The sequence below is a fragment of the Haplochromis burtoni genome, unplaced genomic scaffold, assembly GCF_018398535.1.
Source record: "Haplochromis burtoni strain Fernald_Lab_line unplaced genomic scaffold, NCSU_Asbu1 Contig_19, whole genome shotgun sequence".
NCBI classification, from domain to species: Eukaryota; Metazoa; Chordata; class Actinopteri; order Cichliformes; family Cichlidae; genus Haplochromis; species Haplochromis burtoni.
The window spans coordinates 3,395,581-3,416,201 of record NW_024582380.1 but is presented as its reverse complement, the minus strand read 5'-3'; the positions used below and the strand labels follow the sequence as shown (position 1 = coordinate 3,416,201).

Genomic DNA, 20,621 nt, shown 5'->3' with positions numbered 1-20,621 from the left:
AAAAACATGCTGTGGAAAAGAGAGAAAAATATTAATAACAGGTATGATTCAATGCAGAGATGTCTATTACCACATAGTGAGTGAGAAAGGTGACTGGAAAGGAAAAACTCAATGCATCATGGGAATCCCCGGCAGCCTAGTCTATTGCAGCATAACTAAGGGAGGATTCAGGGTCACCTGGTCCAGCCCTAACTATATGCTTTAGCAAAAAGGAGGTCTGCCTCCCATTCTACTTTTAAATACTCTAGGAACAACAAGTAGGCCTGCAGAGCGAGAGCGAAGTGCTCTAATAGGGTGATATGGTACTACAAGGTCATTAAGATAAGATGGGGCCTGATTATTTAAGACCTTGTATGTGAGGAGCAGGATTTTGAATTCAATTCTGGATTTAACAGGAAGCCAATGAAGGGAAGCCAAAACAGGAGAAATATGCTCTCTCTTTCTAGTCCCTGTCAGGACTCTTGCTGCAGCATTTTGGATTAGCTGAAGGCTTTTCAGGGAGTTTTTGGACATCCTGATAATAATGAATTACAGTAGTCCAGCCTGGAAGTAATAAATGCATGAACTAGTTTTTCAGCGTCACTCTGAGACAGGATATTTCTAATTTTAGAGATGTTGCGCAAATGGAAGAAAGCAGTCTTACATATTTGTTTAATATGTGCATTGAAGGACATGTCCTGGTCAAAAATGACTCCAAGGTTCCTCACAGCGTTACTGGAGGCCAAGGTAATGCCATCCAGAGTAAGAATCTGGTTAGATACCATATTTCTAAGATTTTCAGGGCCGAGTACAATAACCTCAGTTTATCTGAATTAAGAAGCAGAAAGTTAGCGGCCATCCAGGTCTTTATGTCTTTAAGACATTCCTGCAGTTTAACTAATTGGTGTGTGTTATCTGGCTTCATGGACAGATAGAGCTGGGTGTCATCGCATAGCAGTGAAAATGTATGCTATGTCTTCTAATGATGCTGCCTAAGGGAAGCATGTATAATGTAAACAGAATTGGTCCTAGCACTGAACCCTGTGGAACTCCATAATTAACCTCAGTGTGTGAAGAGGACTCTCCATTTACATGCACAAATTGGAGTCTATTAGATAGATATGATACAAACCACTGCAGCGCAGTACCTGTAATACCTACAGCATGTTCTAATCGCTCTAATAGGATATTATGGTCGACAGTATCGAATGCTGCACTGAGGTCTAGCAGGACAAGCACAGAGATGAGTCCACTGTCAGAGGCCATAAGAAGATCATTTGTAACCTTCACTAAAGCTGTTTCTGTGCTGTGCTGAGCTCTGAAACCTGACTGAAACTCTTCAAATAAACCATTCCTCTGCAGATGATCTTTCAAGGATTTTTGATATGAAAGGAAGGTTGGAGATTGGCCTATAATTAGCTAAGACTGCTGGGTCTAGAGATGCTTTTTAAGTAAAGGTTTGACTACTGCCAGCTTGAAGGCCTGTTGTACATAGCCGATTATTAGAGAAAGGTTGATCGTATTTAAGATTGAAGCATTAATTAATGACAGGACTTCTTTGAGCAGTTTTGTAGGAATGGGGTCTAAAAGACACGTTGATGGTTTGGAGTCCACGATTTTAGAGTGGCAGTTAGTACAGTATTGCACACAGTAAGGGTTTTTATTTTTATTTAAATACTAATAAAAATGGGGTGACCAATGCAGAGTGTAGTATGTACCTGTGAAACTGTAGGACAGCTTCTGTGTGCATCCTGTGGTGTGTGTTTAAGGGTTGTGGTTGAGGTGTCCAATGGCTTGGTGGTAAAAACTGCTTTTAAGTCTTTTAGTCCAAGCAGACAGACTCCTATAACGTCTCCCAGATGTTAACAAGGAGAACAACCGATGTGCTGGGTGGCTGTGGTCCTTGATGATGCTGTGTCCCTTACGGAGGCACTGTTGAAGATAGATGTCCTGAAAGCCTCATGCCAGTGATGTGCTCTGCTGCTTTCACCACCCTCTGTAGTGATTTATGGCTGCTAGCAGAGCAGCTTCCATAAAAACTGTAATACAGCTCATCAGCAAACTCTTGATCACACACCTGTAGAAATTTGAGGTGATGTTGGCATTCATGCCAAAGTTCCTCAGCCTCCTCAGAAAGTAGAGTTGCTGGCGAGCACTGATTCCAGTGTCTCTGTGAACTTATTAGCAAGGTACTGTACTGGCAGGTGCTTAACCCTTTCACGCACAGTGGTCACTACAGTGGACAGCTATTCAAAGGCTGTTTCCTTGTATTTGTGTCAGGGTTGATGGTATACTTGCACATAAACCACTACATTGGACACTGATGTATCACTTCATACGCATCAGTTGTCCACCTAAGTGGACATGTAAAAAACTCTTTGAAAAGTACATGCTTTTTAAAAATAATTAAGTTAAAAAAATATTTTTTTCATGCCTATAGATTAATAAAAATACTTAAGAAAAAAATCAAGATTGAGGTTGTCATAATTCATGCATGAAAGGGTTAATTCATCATAAAGCATTATTCCTCCTTTGTATGTCATTTTATAAATACATATATATGAATATGACTATGATTATGACTATTACTGGCAGTGATAGCTGTACATGTTGTAACAGTAACAGATGGATAAACATATCTGTGTTTGTAAATGACATACTAAGAAGAAACAATGACACATGCATGATGAATTAAGCACTTGCTAATACCTCACTAATAGTGTGACATTAGTGACATGACAGAACTTTCCTTTCTGACTAGGCATATAGTTGGGGCTGGATAAGCTGACCCTTAGTTATAACACAGTCGACCAGGCTACTGGGGGCTTTCCATGATGCACTGAGTCTTTCTTATTCACTCAACTTTTTTTCACTCATATGTGTTCATACACCACTCTACATTTAATCACTAGGTCTTATTAACCTCTGACTCTCTTTTGCAGCATGTCTTTGTCCCGTCTTCCTCCCCTCAGGCAACTGAGTTGCCCGCCTCTCCCTAAACGTCGTTCTTCCTGTTAAAACTGAGCTTTTCCTTCCCACTGTCACCAACGAACTTGCTCATAGGGGGTCATTTGATTTTGGGGGTTTTCTCTGTTTTCTTTTTATTATTGTAGAGTCTTTGCCTTAAAATACAAAGCACCTAGTGGCAATTTATGTTGTGAATTTTATATGAATAAAATTTTATATGAATAAAATTGAATTTAACTTATTTAATTCAGTCACCATGGTCACAAAGTTGTTTAAATGTTGTTATTAGTTGGTTGAAATCTTGATCCTAGCAATTAACTAATTTCAAGCTGTAAAATAGTCAAACCAGAGTAACCAGGTAAACCATAATACATGACCATTATATTGTTTTTTATTGTTATTTTTGTAGTATTCAGCTCCTGCACCTTCTCAAACCTTCGAATCTTCAAATACTGTGTGTAATGTGCAAAAACCAGCGAAACCCTAAATAATTCAGAGGAGTTTCCCTGTGAAAAGTGTGAACCTTATCGACAACCACGTCAGTGGTAAGAGGCAACACCCCCACACATCACGGCCCCTCTTTAACATCAACATTTTAAGAAAGTTCCCGTTTAAGAAATTCCTAGTCACACATCTTCTAGTGACACATCTAAGCGACACAGAAACTGTGAGGTCACCGAAAAATGCTGAGGAATAGTCTGACATAAATATATACATATGTATTATTTGTGTGCGTGCGTGTGTGTGTGTGTGTGTGTGTGTGTGTGTGTGTGTGTGTGTGTTGATGATGACAGGAGCTAAAGAGAGAAAAAAAAAGGAGGGGTGCCCACATCAGTTTCTTTGACTCTTCAAGCATGTACTTCCTTTTACTTGATGAAACCTGCTATATCTGTATATAACTCTCTCTTTCTCTCTCTCTCTCTCTCTCTCTCTCTCTCTCTCTCTCTCTCACTCTCTCACACACACACACACACACACACACACACACACACACACACACACACATATATATATATATATATATATATATATATATATATATATATATATATATATATATCTATATATCTATATATATATATATATATATTATATATCTATATCTATATATATGTATCTATATATATATATATATATATATATATATATATATATATATATATATATAGATACAGATATAGATATAGATATAGATACATAGATAGATAGACACATTATTTCCTGTCTCTGCCAAGTGGGACACCACATCACAGTTCCATCCTACCACTTATATATTTTGGTGTCATTTGCAGTCATCTTATTGGTTACATTTGTTTTTGTCAAAAGACCACCTGCACCAACCAGTGGAATTTAAAATATAGTAACCCTCTGACACAGAGAAACAACGCATGCATTTGATTTCTCACTATGATGTCAGCTTTCTACATATGAGGGCTGTGAAAGAAATGATAATAAAGCTGGTTCTTTATACTGGTTATTTATAGATAAATTGCATCACCTCCAGACCACATGCAATACACTGCACCAAGCCTGTGAAGACAGCTATGCTCATTTTGCATTACACAAGTTGTAGCTTTTTACTCGCTAAACCAAATGCAAGTAAATTCATAAAGTAAATGTATTTACTTCATGAATTTATTGTTTACAAAAGTTGAAAGATAACAATCTGTCTGCAATACTGAGACAGAAGTGAAACTTTGGGGTGCTATTTTGAAAAAAAAAAAAAACTTTTGGCATACAGTAATCTTTTTTTAAACGGTCGCATCTCTATGAAAAAAAAAAAAGGTAATTTTACGTAGGTGTGTATGGGGTTTCTTCCGCTTTCCTCCTATAAAACGCATGGGCAGAGGTGCTGATCACATCAGTGTTACAGCTGAACGACGCTACTGAGGAAGAGAGAGAGAAGCTGCTGCAGTATGATGAAGTGCGTCCTTGTTCTCGCCTTGTTGCATTTCTGTGTCAGTGTTAAGTCAGACACTAACTTGATTACTGAGATCATACGTGGACTCGAAAGTCTCAGCAAAGTCAACTTCACATATGTAAGTACTCGAAATGTTTATCGCAACTCGTTATTTCACTCGCAGCACTATGTTACAAAGTGTACCGTGGCTTCACTGATATTTATTACAATGTTATAATATTCAGTTCATAATGCAATTAACTGATTTATTTTTCTGTTTCTTCAGAATGGTAGTGCGACCATTAAAGTCCCTGCAAGATGTTCATCAAAAATGCCCGTAAGTTAGGCACATTATCACCTCCTCAGATGATAGATGCATTACGTTTGTTATGATAAATGAACTATGCCTTATCATTTTACCATTGCAGCAAAATTGTTCAGGTATGGTCATTAAAGAACTGGAGAAACTTCTCAGCAACGTGACTGTGCGAGAAGAGGACAAACACTATATACAAGAGCTTCTGAAAAACTTGGATGGTCTGCCACATCGTCACAATGATGCCAACGTAAGACAACCAGAACAACTCTTAACAAGATCTGTTTAGATCAGCTTGTTTATGTCAACATCTCCATCCAGATGACATGCAATGTAATAGCTTCTTTTTTCCTTTTCCAGAATCCCAGTTGCTGTATGAAATCTGAACACATGTCCAATCAAACCTTTCGTTTCTACAAAAGCTTCTTCAGGAAATGGAACAGAATAATCTAAACCTGATTTCGCTTACATGCAGGTCAACTTTTAACATAAAATTATGGCAACTTGGAATATATCTGAAATATAGTCTAAACTATCCAAAAACACCAAGGTACTTTCAAATAATATTAAAATCTTGAAAAGCACAACAACAGCACCTCAAGTGAAGGTAGCTTGAGTCCAGGAAGTTTTCCTTCCTAACCCTTGACGTATTAACTTTCCAAATTTCAAATGCTGAATATTTAAAAAAAGCGCTTCCATATATTTATGTATTTATTTCATCATATTTATATCTATTTATTTAAAATTTACCGTTTTGTATGCAACTGACGACCTTACCTCCCAGTGATACTGTTGTAATATTCACCATGTGAAAATAGTATAGAGAAAGGACTGCACTGCTGTCTTCAGTAAATTAACTTGTCTATACTTTATTGTCTATTTATTTATTTATTTATTCAACTAATTAGTTTGTTTAAAAGCCTTTATTTAAAACATGGTAACAGTTGACTATGTAACACTGTTTGCTGTTTTGCCTTTTCTTGTCTTTTTTTTTTTAAGCACTGAGGTCTGTGGTTTTCCTTGAACTAATAGTGAAAATTTTGTGGAATAAAGAGTTTAGAAACAAAGAGTTGTCTTTCTGAGATTTACTGCCTCCAGCTGAGAGCGTTTACGAATAGAAAATTTCTGAAAACTTTGCAGTGGCCGTCTCTTCTTTTATAAAAGGAATTATTGAGAGAAATAATACTGTGGGTGAACACTGACATGTATGCTGCAGTGTCTAGTTTGACATCATGATGCCAGAGCTGTTATAAGCCTTAAACAGTCACAACGATATAGAGGTAGTTCTAACTGGTTTGGTTTGGTTTTAACTTGACATTGTACTTTTTAATGATAACACTTAAACTAAAGATCGGCCATAGACTACCTAAAACCTGGTTGTTAATGCATCACAATGAAAGTCCAGTTTGGAGTGCATATCACACAGCATACTCATTGCCATGATATTAGTCATTGAAGTGTAAGGTCATTGTTCGAATGACAGTGTTACCTGTCAAGAAGTCTGGTAACGAAATCCAAAGAGATGTGGGACCAGGGCCACCAAGTAGCAGGTAAAGGTTTTAGGAGTGCTGCAGATGGATTGTGGGCAGTCTTATTCTGGGCACACATGGTGCACTCACCGATGTACTCCCAGAAGTCTCTAGATTAGGCCATAAGTGCCACTGCAAAAAAACGAATGGTCTGCTGGACCCCAGACAATTATGTGGACCTCCTCTGGGATCAGGTTTGTTTTTTCTGTGCAGATTGGATGAGGGTCTCGATCTCCCAGGTAAGAGACCCAATGACACATGAGGAAAGTAAGATCACTTCATCTTCCACAGGGGCATCTAGAGGAGCAAAGTGTTGTTTGTTACTGTGATCTGATTTAAACTGCGGCAATCTATGCAGGCATGGAGTGTTCTATCTTTTTTCTCTACAAAGAGTAGTGGCCAAAGGAGAAGAAGATGGCCAAATGATACCTGCTTTTGTGGAAGTATTTCTCCATTGTTGTAAAGACAACCAGTGGGGGGAGGAACACCAGGTAAGGCATCTATGGCACAGTTGTATGATCTGGGGGGAGGCAAAGAAAGAGCAAGGTCTTTGCATAAAACATTTGCATTTAAGTTTTTCAGACTGAGAGCAGATCAAGTTACTAACTAAAAAAAAGCTTCTCTGAGTGCCTTTCCTCCCAGCATCTCTCCTCAGCCAGTATCCAGAAATTCACTGAATAATCAGCCACACTAAGTTTACAGATTGAGCTGCATCAGCGCTGGTTCCCTTAACAAAAATACATTTCAATTTATTCAGTAATTCAGTAAGTTAACTCTTCTCTGGCCTGTGCCCATAATAAAGCTCTGCCTTGCTTCAGATTAGTTGCAAGCGCAATCTAATCAGAGGCATACATTCTAATGAACTGTTTATATACCAGCATAGTGTTAGAAAGCCCTAGGCCTTTACTAACTCATTCGTGAAAGGCTCTGGTGGGGATAATGCTCATTCCGGAGGCTCAGGGGGCTGTGAGGTGTCAACGGAGAGGTTGGTGAAGTGGGCAGAGAGAATGAGGGGCCCTTCTCAGGAAACAGCAGAGGTCAATGGTGTAGAAGCAGCAACGGCAGTGGTGAGAGGAACTGAAACAAGTGGATTCTGACCAAACAACAAGGAAAGGCATCCAGTCAAAATTAAAATGCCTTCTGCTGTGGTGATCCATTGGGATCATTAGTAGTACTACATCTTTAGGTATGAGTCAAACTATACACACAGTACAGTTTTTATGATCGCTATGTTTTATGTATTGTACACTATAGCAGTTACGTTCTGATGGCATCTGCATGTATAACATTTAAGATTTTACACTTTTTAAAAATTAATTAATGATTAAAAGAATTCTGGTGTAATTTATTTTGTAAAAACTCTTAATGCTATTTACTTAGCATTTCGTATTACAAAGTTGTAATAAAGGTTTATTGCTGATCAGTGAGCCAGTTCTCATGGCCAGGTCCTTAGATAATACCACTCTGTCAAAGGCTTCTGGTTTGTCACAGAAACCCACAGCCCGTACCACTGATCCTATGACGCATGCATAGGTTCAAATGTGTAGTCTCGCTTATCATATTATAATTTAAGCACAATCATTTCCAAAACCTAACCCAGTTCTTTTGGTGTAACTCAACCACTAACAAAGTGAAACCACTGATTCAACCTTTTTATAACAACTGAAATAATGATTATAGATGCATCACAGAGTACATTTTTACCATATAAACCTGGTTTAACCCTGTCAATGTTAAGCCAGTTGTTAAGCAATCAGTAAAGCTACTTTAGGCTACTCTTGCTGCAAAGAGTTGCCACATTTATTAATTAAATTTTATCTATCCTCATCTTATAATCAGTCTCATAATCCCTCTTGTAAAATAAGTGTAAGAAAAAAAATATTGCAAGTATAGATGATAAAAGACTGTAATTAAGAAGAGTGGGAAGGGATGTGTTGGAGGATAGAAGATGCAGAAAGTTCCCCACCCCCATTTAACTCGGTGAAAGGCATAGTGGGAAAAGCATGACAGAAGTGCCTCTTTTTTTAACTTCCCTTAGAGAAGTAAAAGTTAACAAGCTTGCATGGCAGGGCACAAAACACGCACGCACAGGCATGAAGTTGCACAGACAGGCATGTCTGATAAACACGCAGGGCTGTATCACACATGCACTCACACTAACACACAGGAGTGTGATAAGAGGGCTGGGGGTTTTTGGCTTCCTAAAATGGCAGTTTTTTTGTTTTGTTTTTTGCTCTTAGCCATCTTACTTATCGCTTTTGCATATTTTGTGGGTCATCACCAAGCAAAAAAAAAAAAAAAGGAACAAAACACTCTGGAGTCTTCTCACGACTTCAAAAAAAAGCTCACAACTTTAAAAAGACTTTAACCCAAGATCTCATGATTGAAAACTACATTTCCTTAGGTTCCCACAAGAGCACATCAAGATTGCGAAAAGGAGATCTACAGATGACTTCTGCTAATCTAGTCTCACACATTTTTAGTCACATCAGGTTTTCTGAAGAGTAACTTAGTGACTCATTATATTGCTAGAAAAGATAAGTAAGATAAAGAGGTTATCGTGGCACTTGTCACGTGTGGGAAATCACACAGTACAGACAGCAGCAACCTTGGAGTGGTGTCTTTGAAGTATACATGAGTTAGACGAGTAGCAGGTGCACCTTTGAACACAGAGAACCAACAGCGGAGGATGGAGTGAGAGAGAAATGTAGGCAACAGTGCACCTCAACTTGTCTATTTATTCTCTGACCCTTTCAACTCTTACCCCTGCCTGTTGTGTCTTTAATTTCCTGGCAGCCAGGCAGAGAGCCTGAGCTTCAAAAGAGATGAGAAAGGACCAAAGGAATACACTTAAAATATCCTAATCGAAATGATTTGTTTTTAAATTAACCACCCGTGAACTAATACTAATATATGGATAATCATAGATAATAGGGAAAAGAAAGGACCTCAGAATTTGATTTATCTACATCGATTTGGGGTCAGTTTAAACAAAAATGGATATACTTTAAAAGCAAATACACAACTAGCATACTTCTTTATCTTAATGTGACGAAAGAATGCAGAAAAAAAACTTATCAGGATGCTGCGCCCGCATTTCTTTTCTTTCTCCAACAGGTGGCCTCAGCGACCCAATGTACTTGAACAGACCTTGCAATGATTTTATAATCTACCTCTTCATTTGAATAAACTTCACCAGATTTAAGACTCTGGAAAATAACTACAGCAAGGCTTAACGGGGAACGGGATGCGTGATGATTTTCTCGTGAAACCTGTTGTGTCATAAAGCAGTGACCGAGATCGGTCGCCAAAGGGTCACAGTCACGCGCTTTCATTCCCATCGCACTTTCTCCTGAATGGGACAACGTCAGAGCGCCGGTGTAGAAGCGAGCCAGAGATCTTCGGGATCTGGCCGCAGATGCGCACTGTGGCTGCAGGAGGACGCAGCGAGAACGCTGAGTGACATTTGAATCCGGTGGTGTGTACTATTAAATCACAGCAACACTCAGCGAGCTGGCTTCCAGGGAGGACACAGGACTGTGCATTTATTTGTGTTTGCAGGAAATGGGGTCTGGATGCTCTTTGGAGGGACTTTACACTGGGAAGTTCGGATGGAAGCGGCGGGACGTTTGTTTTTAGATGTGGTATCAAGCTGCTGACCGCACACTTTATCTGTAAGTAAGAAGTGAATTTGGTGCTAAAACACTAAAATAGAGAAACCGCAAACACAGTTTGTATATATGTACCGTAGGAGGATGTGACTCTTGTTTTGAGTCACGTCTTAATAATTACAGCCCGCTCACGGGAAAATCCTGCTCTCACAGCTCCAGCCAGACAGTGTGTTATTCTAAATCGGATCATTGGCAATACAAATTACAGCTGTACGAGGGTTTATTGGGGCCATTGCAAAAATAATAATAATAATAATAATGATAAAGTAATAAATTTAGTGGAGGAAGATTGGAATAGTAATTAGAACACTGATTAAATAATAGTAAATAATACTTTACAATTAGATTTATGCAAATAGGTCGTTCCTTGATTCTGCCCGGATTTACCACATTATGAGAGGTATCCGAATTCTACAAATACATAACTATAACTGGAAACTATTCAAAAGGAGACTGATTTTGATGAGGTGAAATTTGGGGCATCAGTAGCTACAAAGAGATATGCAAAGGTATGATTGGTTATTATTGTCCAAACTGCGCTCTATCATGGGCCATTTAATGGTGCTTGGGGTGTGATGAGGCTGAATGAGCCCCTTCCCCCCAAAATCTTTTTACCTTTTACTTACAACAGCCCTAATATTCTTTTGCGTAATCAGCTATATTAACAATCAGAGCTATTATATAAACCACAACACAACAAACCACAAAAAAGATATATAACATTTAGAAAATCATGCATATTTATGATTACTTTTATCTTACACAATATTGAATTTTTCTAGACTAATTCATTTCTTTTAATCCCCAGGGCTACTGATGTGTTCTGTAAGCAGACAGAGGATTCCTGCGATTACATTGGGTTTGGGGCTAAAACAGAACAAGCAGAAGAGAATCAGTGACTACACCACTGCACTGAGGAATTAAGGTACAACTACCTCTCCATCAGTGCAGCTCAGATGATGTCAAATCTATTTCACAGGGTCAGAGGGCAAATGTCTGTCCCAGAGAGCATTTGCCTGAAATGTCTCATCTTTCGTCATTTATCAGACGATAAATTGATGGAGACTTTTCGCAGTAATGGAGAACAGGAGCCTCATAGAAACTAGTGGATAAAATGTAGCAAGACTCTTCAGTATGACATAAGCAAAGAACCCCCTCCTCCCCAAGCACACACTCACTTTCAGGGATGGATCCCATGAACTTTACAACTGTCATCGACAATGGGTTTTTGGATGAGGCGCCATCAAGTCGTGTCCTAACTGGCTGTTTTCTCTCGCTGCTCATCCTCACCACCTTGCTGGGAAACACTCTGGTTTGCGCGGCCGTCACCAAGTTTCGCCATCTGCGTTCTAAAGTGACCAACTTTTTTGTGATCTCGCTGGCCGTGTCCGACCTATTGGTTGCCATCTTGGTGATGCCCTGGAAAGCAGTGACGGAGATCGCCGGATTCTGGCCGTTTGGCTCTTTCTGCGATACCTGGGTAGCTTTTGACATTATGTGCTCCACGGCCTCAATTTTGAACCTTTGCGTCATAAGCCTGGACCGCTATTGGGCCATCTCCAGTCCTTTCCGCTATGAGAGGAAGATGACACCCACAGTGGCCTATATTATGATCAGTGTGGCCTGGACGCTGTCTGTCCTCATTTCCTTCATTCCAGTGCAGCTCAACTGGCATAAAGCCCAAACCAAATCTTACACTGCTCTTACTGGGTCCTCTGTTTCACTGGCATCAAACACTACATCTTACCCAGAGAACTGTGACTCAAGCCTGAATAGGACCTACGCCATCTCCACCTCTCTTATAAGCTTTTACATCCCTGTGGTCATCATGGTGGCCACCTACACACAGATTTACCGCATTGCCCACAGACAAATCAGGAGGATCTCTGCTCTAGAGCGGGCAGCCGAAAGTGCCAAAAACAGACACGACAGCATGGGCAGAGGCTCCAGCATCGCAGACTCAGAGAGCTCCTTCAGGTTGACATTCAAGAGGGAGACAAAGGTGCTGAAGACACTGTCAGTGATAATGGGGGTGTTTGTGTGTTGCTGGCTCCCATTTTTCATCCTCAACTGCATGGTGCCCTTCTGCGAGCAGTCGAGCGGAGGGGAGGCCTTCCCCTGCATCAGCCCCACCACGTTTGATGTGTTCGTGTGGTTCGGCTGGGCTAATTCCTCCCTAAACCCCATCATCTATGCCTTCAATGCGGATTTCCGGAAGGCCTTCTCCATCCTGCTGGGATGCCACAGACTGTATCCAGGAGGCCACGACATAGAGACAGCCAGTCTAAACAAGAAATGACTCACAACTCTCTCACAGCACTGACTCATCCCTTAATTCTTAAAACAGTCCAAGAGTTCCTGTTGCAGCCAGTCTGATTGACTTGAAATGCAAAGACTGCTTTCGTGCGCTAACTCTTATTTTGACTGAAGGGTACGACGACCCCACATGCATCCATGTTTGCATTAGGTGAATGGTCTGCCTTTGCGATGTCTACCATAGCGGGTGTGCTGTGCTCGCCATTGTCTCTACACTGTCTTCAGATGGGAGAAGCTCCTGATAGAGGAGAGAGGATTTGGGATTGAGATTAAAATCCACCGCTGTTGCACCAGGGATCTGGGAGAGCAGCGGTGCTGACAAGCTCTTGGGATAGATAATCCCATGACTGGGCAGCACACACCCTAATGATGTCAGACACTGCTCTCTTCTATATCATCAAACACACACACACAAACAAACACTGTCAAAACATGCTCCCCGAAATATCATGTAGCACCCAGCATGCACACTACAACAACAAATTCCATGACAGCACACAGAAACACTGTTAGTCTTTACACTGACATTTCAGGACCTGCAAAGACTCCAGCAGTAAAGCATCAAGCCAAATTATGTTGAACATATGTACAGGTAAAGTACATCCACAAGTGACTTAATATTACAGCTAGAATGAAAAGTGAATAAATTCAAGTGTAAAAGGAAATCCCTAAGAAGTGGAGACGTAAAAATGTGATCTGAATCCGTATAGGACGCAGAGATGGGGAAAAACAAGCCGACTGCCTCGTTACTGGTTGAAATGTTATTTATAAATCATCGACATTTGAAATCATTATAACTTTAAACCAAATTTACAAACTTGTGACCTCCGAAATGACACCAGTCAGCGGCAACATTAAAACCATTTGCCTAATATTGTGTAACACTTTGGGCCCTGTGGGTTGTGAGGTGGGGCAACGGTGGATTGCATCCTGGAGATGCTCAACTGAAGATCTGCTAAGTTCGGAGGCCAGGTCAGTGCCTCGGGCTCTTCTTGTGTCGAGTCATCCATGAGCAGTTTTTGCAGGGTGGAGGGGTGCCTTGACCTGCTGTATTCAGGGAATAAGTTGCCACTGGGTTGTGTTTGTTCTGCCGCTATGTTCATGTGGGTGGAATATGTCAAAGTAACATCTAGATAAGTGTTTGAGCCCAAAGTTTCCCTGCAGAGCATTCCATTTTTACCAGATAAAGAATGTTATTCATTTTACCTGTTTGTGGTTTTAATGTTGTATCAAATTGCCTGATTTTTCCAGTGCTTGAAAGTGTTTTATTGGCAGAAGACAGTATTGTACCTGCTATGGATGGGATTATTATGGGATTATGGGTTCTTTATGTGAAAACTGAAATGGGTTGGTGTAATGTTGTTTTATGTTCCTGTGAAATTGAACAGAAATACAGTGTCAACTGGTGACACACTTCCTTTGTGCAATAAATTGCATAGTGAAAGCACATCTAAATGACAATTGTGTCATTTTTTGTGACCGTTATTTACCATGGGTCTTGTTCTCACTGATTTTGTCACAGTTCTTATTGGTTTGGATGCATTACTGAATTTCTCTGTGAACTCCAACAAGGCAATGAGCACAAGATGCCAGACAATCAGCCAGCCTACAGTTTAGAGCATTAAAGCTACTGCTTTTCTGAGTTAAACCTAACAAGACGGACAATGCAAAAAAGCAACTTGTAGCACAAGAAAACCGCATGGCAGGCAACGGGACTCTCGTACAAAATATAAGTTAGAAGGAAACAGAGGAACACCATAATTTGTAAGAATTAATTAAAAACCACACAACTCTATTGGGAAATAAAAGTCCACTTATCAGCTGTTTTACTTCACTTGAAACATAAATGAATTTTGGTGTAATAAAGATGTTTTTTTAAAAACTTATTACATCACATCATTCAAGTTGCTAGTTTGACATGAAATGCATTAGACCACAGTTTAAATTATGCTTTAGACTGATTTTTACATTTATTTACTGCTGTACTTAAACTGCAAATTTAATAATATGTTTTCTATATCAAATGCATCTTTTCATTTCCACTAAAGCCCCCCAAAATAAAAAATCAGTAATCGTCAGAAGAATTTTGCTCATCAAAGATGAATAAACAAGACAAATCTTAATTATTATTATCTTTATTATTTTAGTGAGGCCACTATGTTCCCATATAATGAAGAAAAAATGGCCCATGTTTTGGAAAATTAGCTGTCTGTTCTGGTTTCCTGTCTGGAAATCTTTCATCAGTAGCAGAACCCCAGGAAGTAATGAAATAGTCCTGCACGTATTGCAATGTAATATAAACCCTTTTTATACCGCAAATCAGAATTAATTTTAGAGGTGCTGGTAAATATTCTTTTTAGCTTTGGAGAAAGTTAGCATTTGCCACTGCTTCCAATCTTTTGCTAAGTGAATTTTTCTCTTTGTGTAGGCTAAAGCTGACTTAGTTTGCTAATGAGCTTTAGCTTCTTCTTCTTCTTCTTTTTTTTGAAAATTACCTGTAGAAGTATTAGTAAACTTTGAGTTTAGCTTTGAAAAAAAAAAACTTTAAACAAAGCCAGTTAGCATTTTTACTGCTTCCAATCACTGTGCTAATAATTCTGTTTCTGTAGGCTTTAGCCACCATTGCATTCAACATTACCTTAATTTTTCAGGCCCAGGGGTTGTCGCTTGGGTGACAGGCACAAATTCATCTGACAGACATGAGTGGTGTTGACCATCAAATCTAAATCTTGGCAGAATCAATCATGACTGATAGATGTTGTGGCCAAAACTGTGAAAATAAGACCCAGCAAATATCAGAGACATAACAAGATAAAGAACATCATCATTAAGATCTACTGCTAATCTGTTAGCCAGAGTGAGAATTCATGACAAGCAAAAGCTGTAAGTGTGTTGTGAGTGAATATGCAGGTGTTATATTGGTTTTACTACTGTATACATGTTATGTTACATTCAGAAGTGTATAAAGCCATCAGAAGAAACAGCTGTGCAATGTCTGCTTGTGCATGTGGAAGCATCAGTGCACATGTTTATAAATGTATATTTGTCCATTTTCATGAAATCCACAGGGTGTGTGTGTGTGTGTGTGTGTGTGTGTGTGTGTGTGTGTGTGTGTGTGTGTGTGTGAGATAAAGAGACAGAGTGTCTGCACAGCCTTGACCTCCACACATCAAATTACCTAAAGCCAATTTCACACCAGCATCCAAAGAGCAAAACCTAATGGGATCAGCTGCGCTTCACATCTAACATTTCACTCTCACATAACCCTGGTGTTCATGTGTTTGTTCAGTCCGGTGATGTATTGCCATCATTTGTAAAGTGAAGCGCCTAATCAGAAGTTGTGAATAGCCTGGCATAATAAAGGAGTGCAACCATTGTGGCACCTCTTTATCCCCACTGTTGGCTTTGTTTCTTTATTTGATTGCATTACAACATTTCCCACTCTATCAATTTTTAAACAATACCAAACGGCTAAACAAAAACTTTGATTCCGATGCACCTTTGTCGCCGCCGTGTTTCAGTTCCTTGTTAAAAGAAGAGGATAAGGAGGATTGTAGATTTTAGTTTGCGGTGGTTCCACTGTCTGTTATGGATTTACCTGTGACAAGAACCTAATCCACTCAGATGCTTCAATGGGGAGTATGAGGGAAATTGAAGTAGTTGAAGTGTGAAAAGACAGCAGAGCAACGACAAGGACGAAATAAATTATATTTGGCAAGACCCAGTTACACACTCTGTTCCACATTAGCCTGCTGCGTCGTCTGAAAAGATAAATCACACTCAAAGATGGTTTGACATGAAGTTCATGTTCGGTAATGTTAATGAATATCTCTGTAGATGCGTCGTAAAAATCAGAACTTGATTAATTTTTCTGTAGAACTGTTGCTTCGTCTTGCAGGTCAAGCATTTTAAAATAATTACGGGGCAATAAATCCCTCTCAATAAGCAGCAAGTCTAAGAAGTGACATCGTTCAGTTGAATTAAGTTAATGCTCATTATAAATATGTAAAAAACTATATACTGTGAGAGAAACTCTTCCTCTCATGGGCTAACACACAGACACACACGCACGCAGAGCTGTCCTTTAAAGGCCGCTTTCTCTTGGCTCTGGACTGTCCTTGCCTCTAAGAAACCTCCTCAAGCGTGCCACGAGAAGGGAACAGCAATTAATTTGAGTGACATCATTCAGAGTGATGGCTGAGGTGGCAACAAGACAGTGTGTTTGTGTGTGTGTGTGTGTGTGTGCGAGGGAATGTGTCTCTGTGATGCAGTGCTACAACTGCTAGCTCCAGTGCCCAACCCAGAGTCCTTGCAATGTCATGTGCACTCGGCGAACACAGAAAATTTCTGTTTGCTACCCTTTCTTTCCCTCCTGTGGAACTTGTGATATTCTCAGAGCAATCCTGCCTTTTTGGATTGGCACTTCAGAAAATGGATGTTAGATGTGGTAACTTTAGATGATGCTAATGACTGGCCTTAGGGAAATGATTTACTGAGACAGAGAGCGAGAGAAAAAAGGGACAAGGAGACAGACAGTCTTATGTAAGAATCAAGCAATGGCAACTTAAAAAAAAGAGACACAGCGGATGCTGTGTAAATATCACATAACCCACCAGAAAGTGTCATCAGTCTGACTGCCGTCACATATATAATGAAGGATCCTGTAGTCACATACTGTTTGCTTCAAGAAAGATACACCTGGTGGATTTTTAATGTCATTAATGATTCCTCTGTCACCTCCCCTCCTCAGGGGAGGTGATGGAGAATTAAAATGCTATTAAACAGTTTGCCATAATCTGTATCACTCTCCATTAAATATGTATTATTCAAAACTGTCAGAGCTCTTATAATTGCACTAGAGCCTAATGCATTTTTAATACCTCGCACAACACCAGGATAAGCATAATTGAGAGCGAATGTGTTGGTGGCTGCAGCCAAAGTGCATCAACACAGTTACATGCTGAAAGTCATGAATACACTTTGCATGTTAAAAAACGCTTTTTAACTTTTTTTTTGTCTGCGTCTGGTCTCGCTGGTGAAATCACCAATGTTCTATGATGATTTTCGATTAGTTTGAGGTGAAAGAGCATCAGCACAATCACAACACACACCCAGCCACTCAAATTCTCTTTGTGTCGGGGTCGATGGAGGCTCTCTTTGCAAATGGCACAGCAGATTCAAAAAGCTTGTCTGATTTTGGCAAAAGGCTGCTCTTCAAAAATAGATACATAAGCTTAAGCCAAAGGTTGCCCTGCAAATCTTTTGACCTTTAGTGCCCGTTCTTTGCGGCAAGCCTTTCATTCATCTTTCTGATTTTGCTCTTGCTCACCATTTCTCTTTCTTATCACACTCCTCCGCTCTCTTCCTCCACCCTCGCACTGTTTACTGTTCGTGCTACAAACCCGCTGGCATTACTGCGTTACCATTCGTCACTCTAACTGGCTCCAGTGGAAAGGACATGCCCTCTGACCCCACCACTGGGAAAGGACCAAGGGAACGAAGAGAAAGGAATGCTCACACAGAGAACTTCAAAGAGATAAGAGAAAAAATATTTATGCGAGGGAGGGGTGCACAATAAAAGACTGGTTTAATTTTAGCAAACAACCAGCTTACCAAGAGTTTGGTCTACTAGTTTGGTTAAACATAGTACAGTATACTTTTGCACAATACTGTACAAAAGCCTCAAGCTGTGTATTCTTTATATTTTTATAATTATATTTCGCAATTTATAAAAAAAACATGTAAACATAAATCAAACAGTATATAAGGCCAAAACAGGCTTTTTACAATTCCAACAATATTTGATATGACCATGTTTAATTCTTCAGTACAGCCTTAACTCTCTTTGGGAAGCTTTCTTCTAATCTCTTTTTAAGTAAAATTCAGGAATAGTTCTCTAGCCTTCTTGAAAGACATTCAGACCTCTTCTTTGGATATCTGCTGCCTTTTGTTCTGTTCCCTGTCAAGATATTGTTGTAATATGACTTCACCTCAAGCTACACTACATGAGCCCTTTCTCCCTTTCTTAAGAATGGCTTCTTGACAGACTCCTTTCCACTGAGACCATTTCTGCTGAGACTTCAATGAACAGTAGATGGATCCGCTGAAGGGCCAGTTGCATCTCTCTGGTCCTGTGTCGGGTCTTTGGTGGAGTTTTTCCTATTTCTTAAGCCCTTTCCACACCAAACATGTAGACACAACACTGGTTCATATATATATATATATATTAGCTGTATAATACCAGTTGGCCAGCTCTAATAGTAATTTGGTATGGCTTTGCGGGCCAAATGTAATTAGGCTGCGGGCCAGAGTTTGACACCTATGAAGTAGATCAACAAAAAAAATATCCTAAGGTACAAAGACAGGTCTGAAAATGAGTGAAAATTTACAATTACCCAAGGCAAAGAAATGTGTTGCGTCACGAATGGCAGAAAATTTTAAACAGACCACAGTGGAGGACAAAGTGAGTAAAATCTGGCAGATGGCAAATAAAGGTTGTGTTTATGTGGCTCAGGACCATGTTCATGCTGTTTGCACCATAGAATGTTACACTAGGACACTTCGTGACTTTCTTACCCTGGTCGATGAATTCACACACACAAAAAAAGCCTAAAAACTTGCAAAAGCAAGTTTGGTTGTTTTTGTTTGTTTGCTTGAAATATATTTCAAGCAAACAAACAAAATATTGGTGTGCACAAATATGCTGTCAAGTATCACAAAGAAACTGAACATGAGTACTTAGAAGTCCTGCTGATTTCCTGCTGCTCATGTATGTCTGAGTAGTGATGTGCAGAACAATGTTAAGTATGTAAAAGTGTGGAATTCTCCGTTTCTGTATCCCATCTGAGCTCATTCTAAAACCTAGCCAGAGATTAGTTGATGCTGCTGATGGTGAAGAGGTGTATACTTTAGGTAATCCAGATTCTAGTAAAATGCTTTCCGCAAAATGCCATCACCACGGCTTTGTAGTCGCATCATTCACATATAAATCTGTGATGTCAAAGCAAGTTTTAAGATATTAAACTGTCAGATAACAGAAGAAAATAGTCATACTCATTTCTTTCTCTATTTGGCTTCTTTCTAGCAATCTCTCTTCAGGCCTTAGTAAATAAAAGGAGTGCAAACACTCTTACCATTTAATTTTCATATTTTTCAAAAGTGCATGAGAGCAGCACAAGCATGACTCAGCACATGCAGTCATCAGCTCCAAAGCTCTCACATTCAGCACTGCTCACTGTTTAGCTCATTTAGGCCAGACAAACAGCAGCCATTATTTTAAGCCCATGAAGCAGGGCAACTATCTCCCAGTTCCCAGTAGATTTGGCAGTAATCACTCTGTTGCTCTGTGTCTGGCAGCTCATTCAGCTGATGATGTTTTTTAAAAAGACATCTTCTCCCGCACAAGCTAGCTGATTAGCATTAGCATCACCACAATTCACCTCTGGGGCATCCTACCAGCAAGGACATCAACATTAGCATCATTAATAGCATTTTCTCCACTTAGAGCTGTCTCTGCCAGACAGCACCTCTTCTCTCCCCAACTAAGCTGCAGAGCGTGGCTGGAGTGGACAACATCCCTGCTGAGAACACTGTTCACCCTCCAAACTCATTTGCACCCAGCTTATTATTCAGTGTATAATTTGATTAGCTTCCACTGCTTTGGCTTGTTACTCATTTAATATGCTTCAGCGATGTTTCCTTCTCCACCTCAATGACAGTTTGTGATATGCTACCAAGGCAATATAAGCCGTTTTTTAGCCAACATTAAATCTGCTTTCTATAGTGGATTGGGTCAGGACAAATCAGGTCAGTTTATTTTTTTAGCTCATGTCCCCTGGAGGTCACTCCATGAGACAAAATGACCAACCACTGGTTTGTGAAGTTCCGATCTGGAACCTCAATGTTAGCAACATGGCTGCATTTGCGCTGCCTTGCTAACACCA

General features: G+C 39.8%; 1 protein-coding gene and 1 long non-coding RNA gene across 2 annotated transcripts in view; one reads left to right on the top strand and one right to left on the bottom strand.

Annotated features, from left to right (window-relative positions):
* Positions 1–7,127: 7,127 nt before the first annotated feature.
* LOC102312250 overlaps positions 7,128–20,621 on the bottom strand; it is a 41,793-nt gene continuing 28,299 nt past the window's right edge. The window contains exon 4 of the long non-coding RNA XR_006054098.1: positions 7,128–7,211. This is a non-coding gene — a long non-coding RNA (uncharacterized LOC102312250). The remainder of the gene's footprint in view (positions 7,212–20,621) is intronic.
* On the top strand, positions 9,944–18,251 carry drd1a (dopamine receptor D1a). The gene is made up of 3 exons (XM_005916412.3): positions 9,944–10,169; positions 10,253–10,365; positions 11,171–18,251. Exon 3 carries the CDS (start codon positions 11,549–11,551, stop codon positions 12,659–12,661), a length of 1,113 nt encoding a protein of 370 aa, XP_005916474.1. The 5' UTR covers positions 9,944–10,169; positions 10,253–10,365; positions 11,171–11,548; the 3' UTR covers positions 12,662–18,251.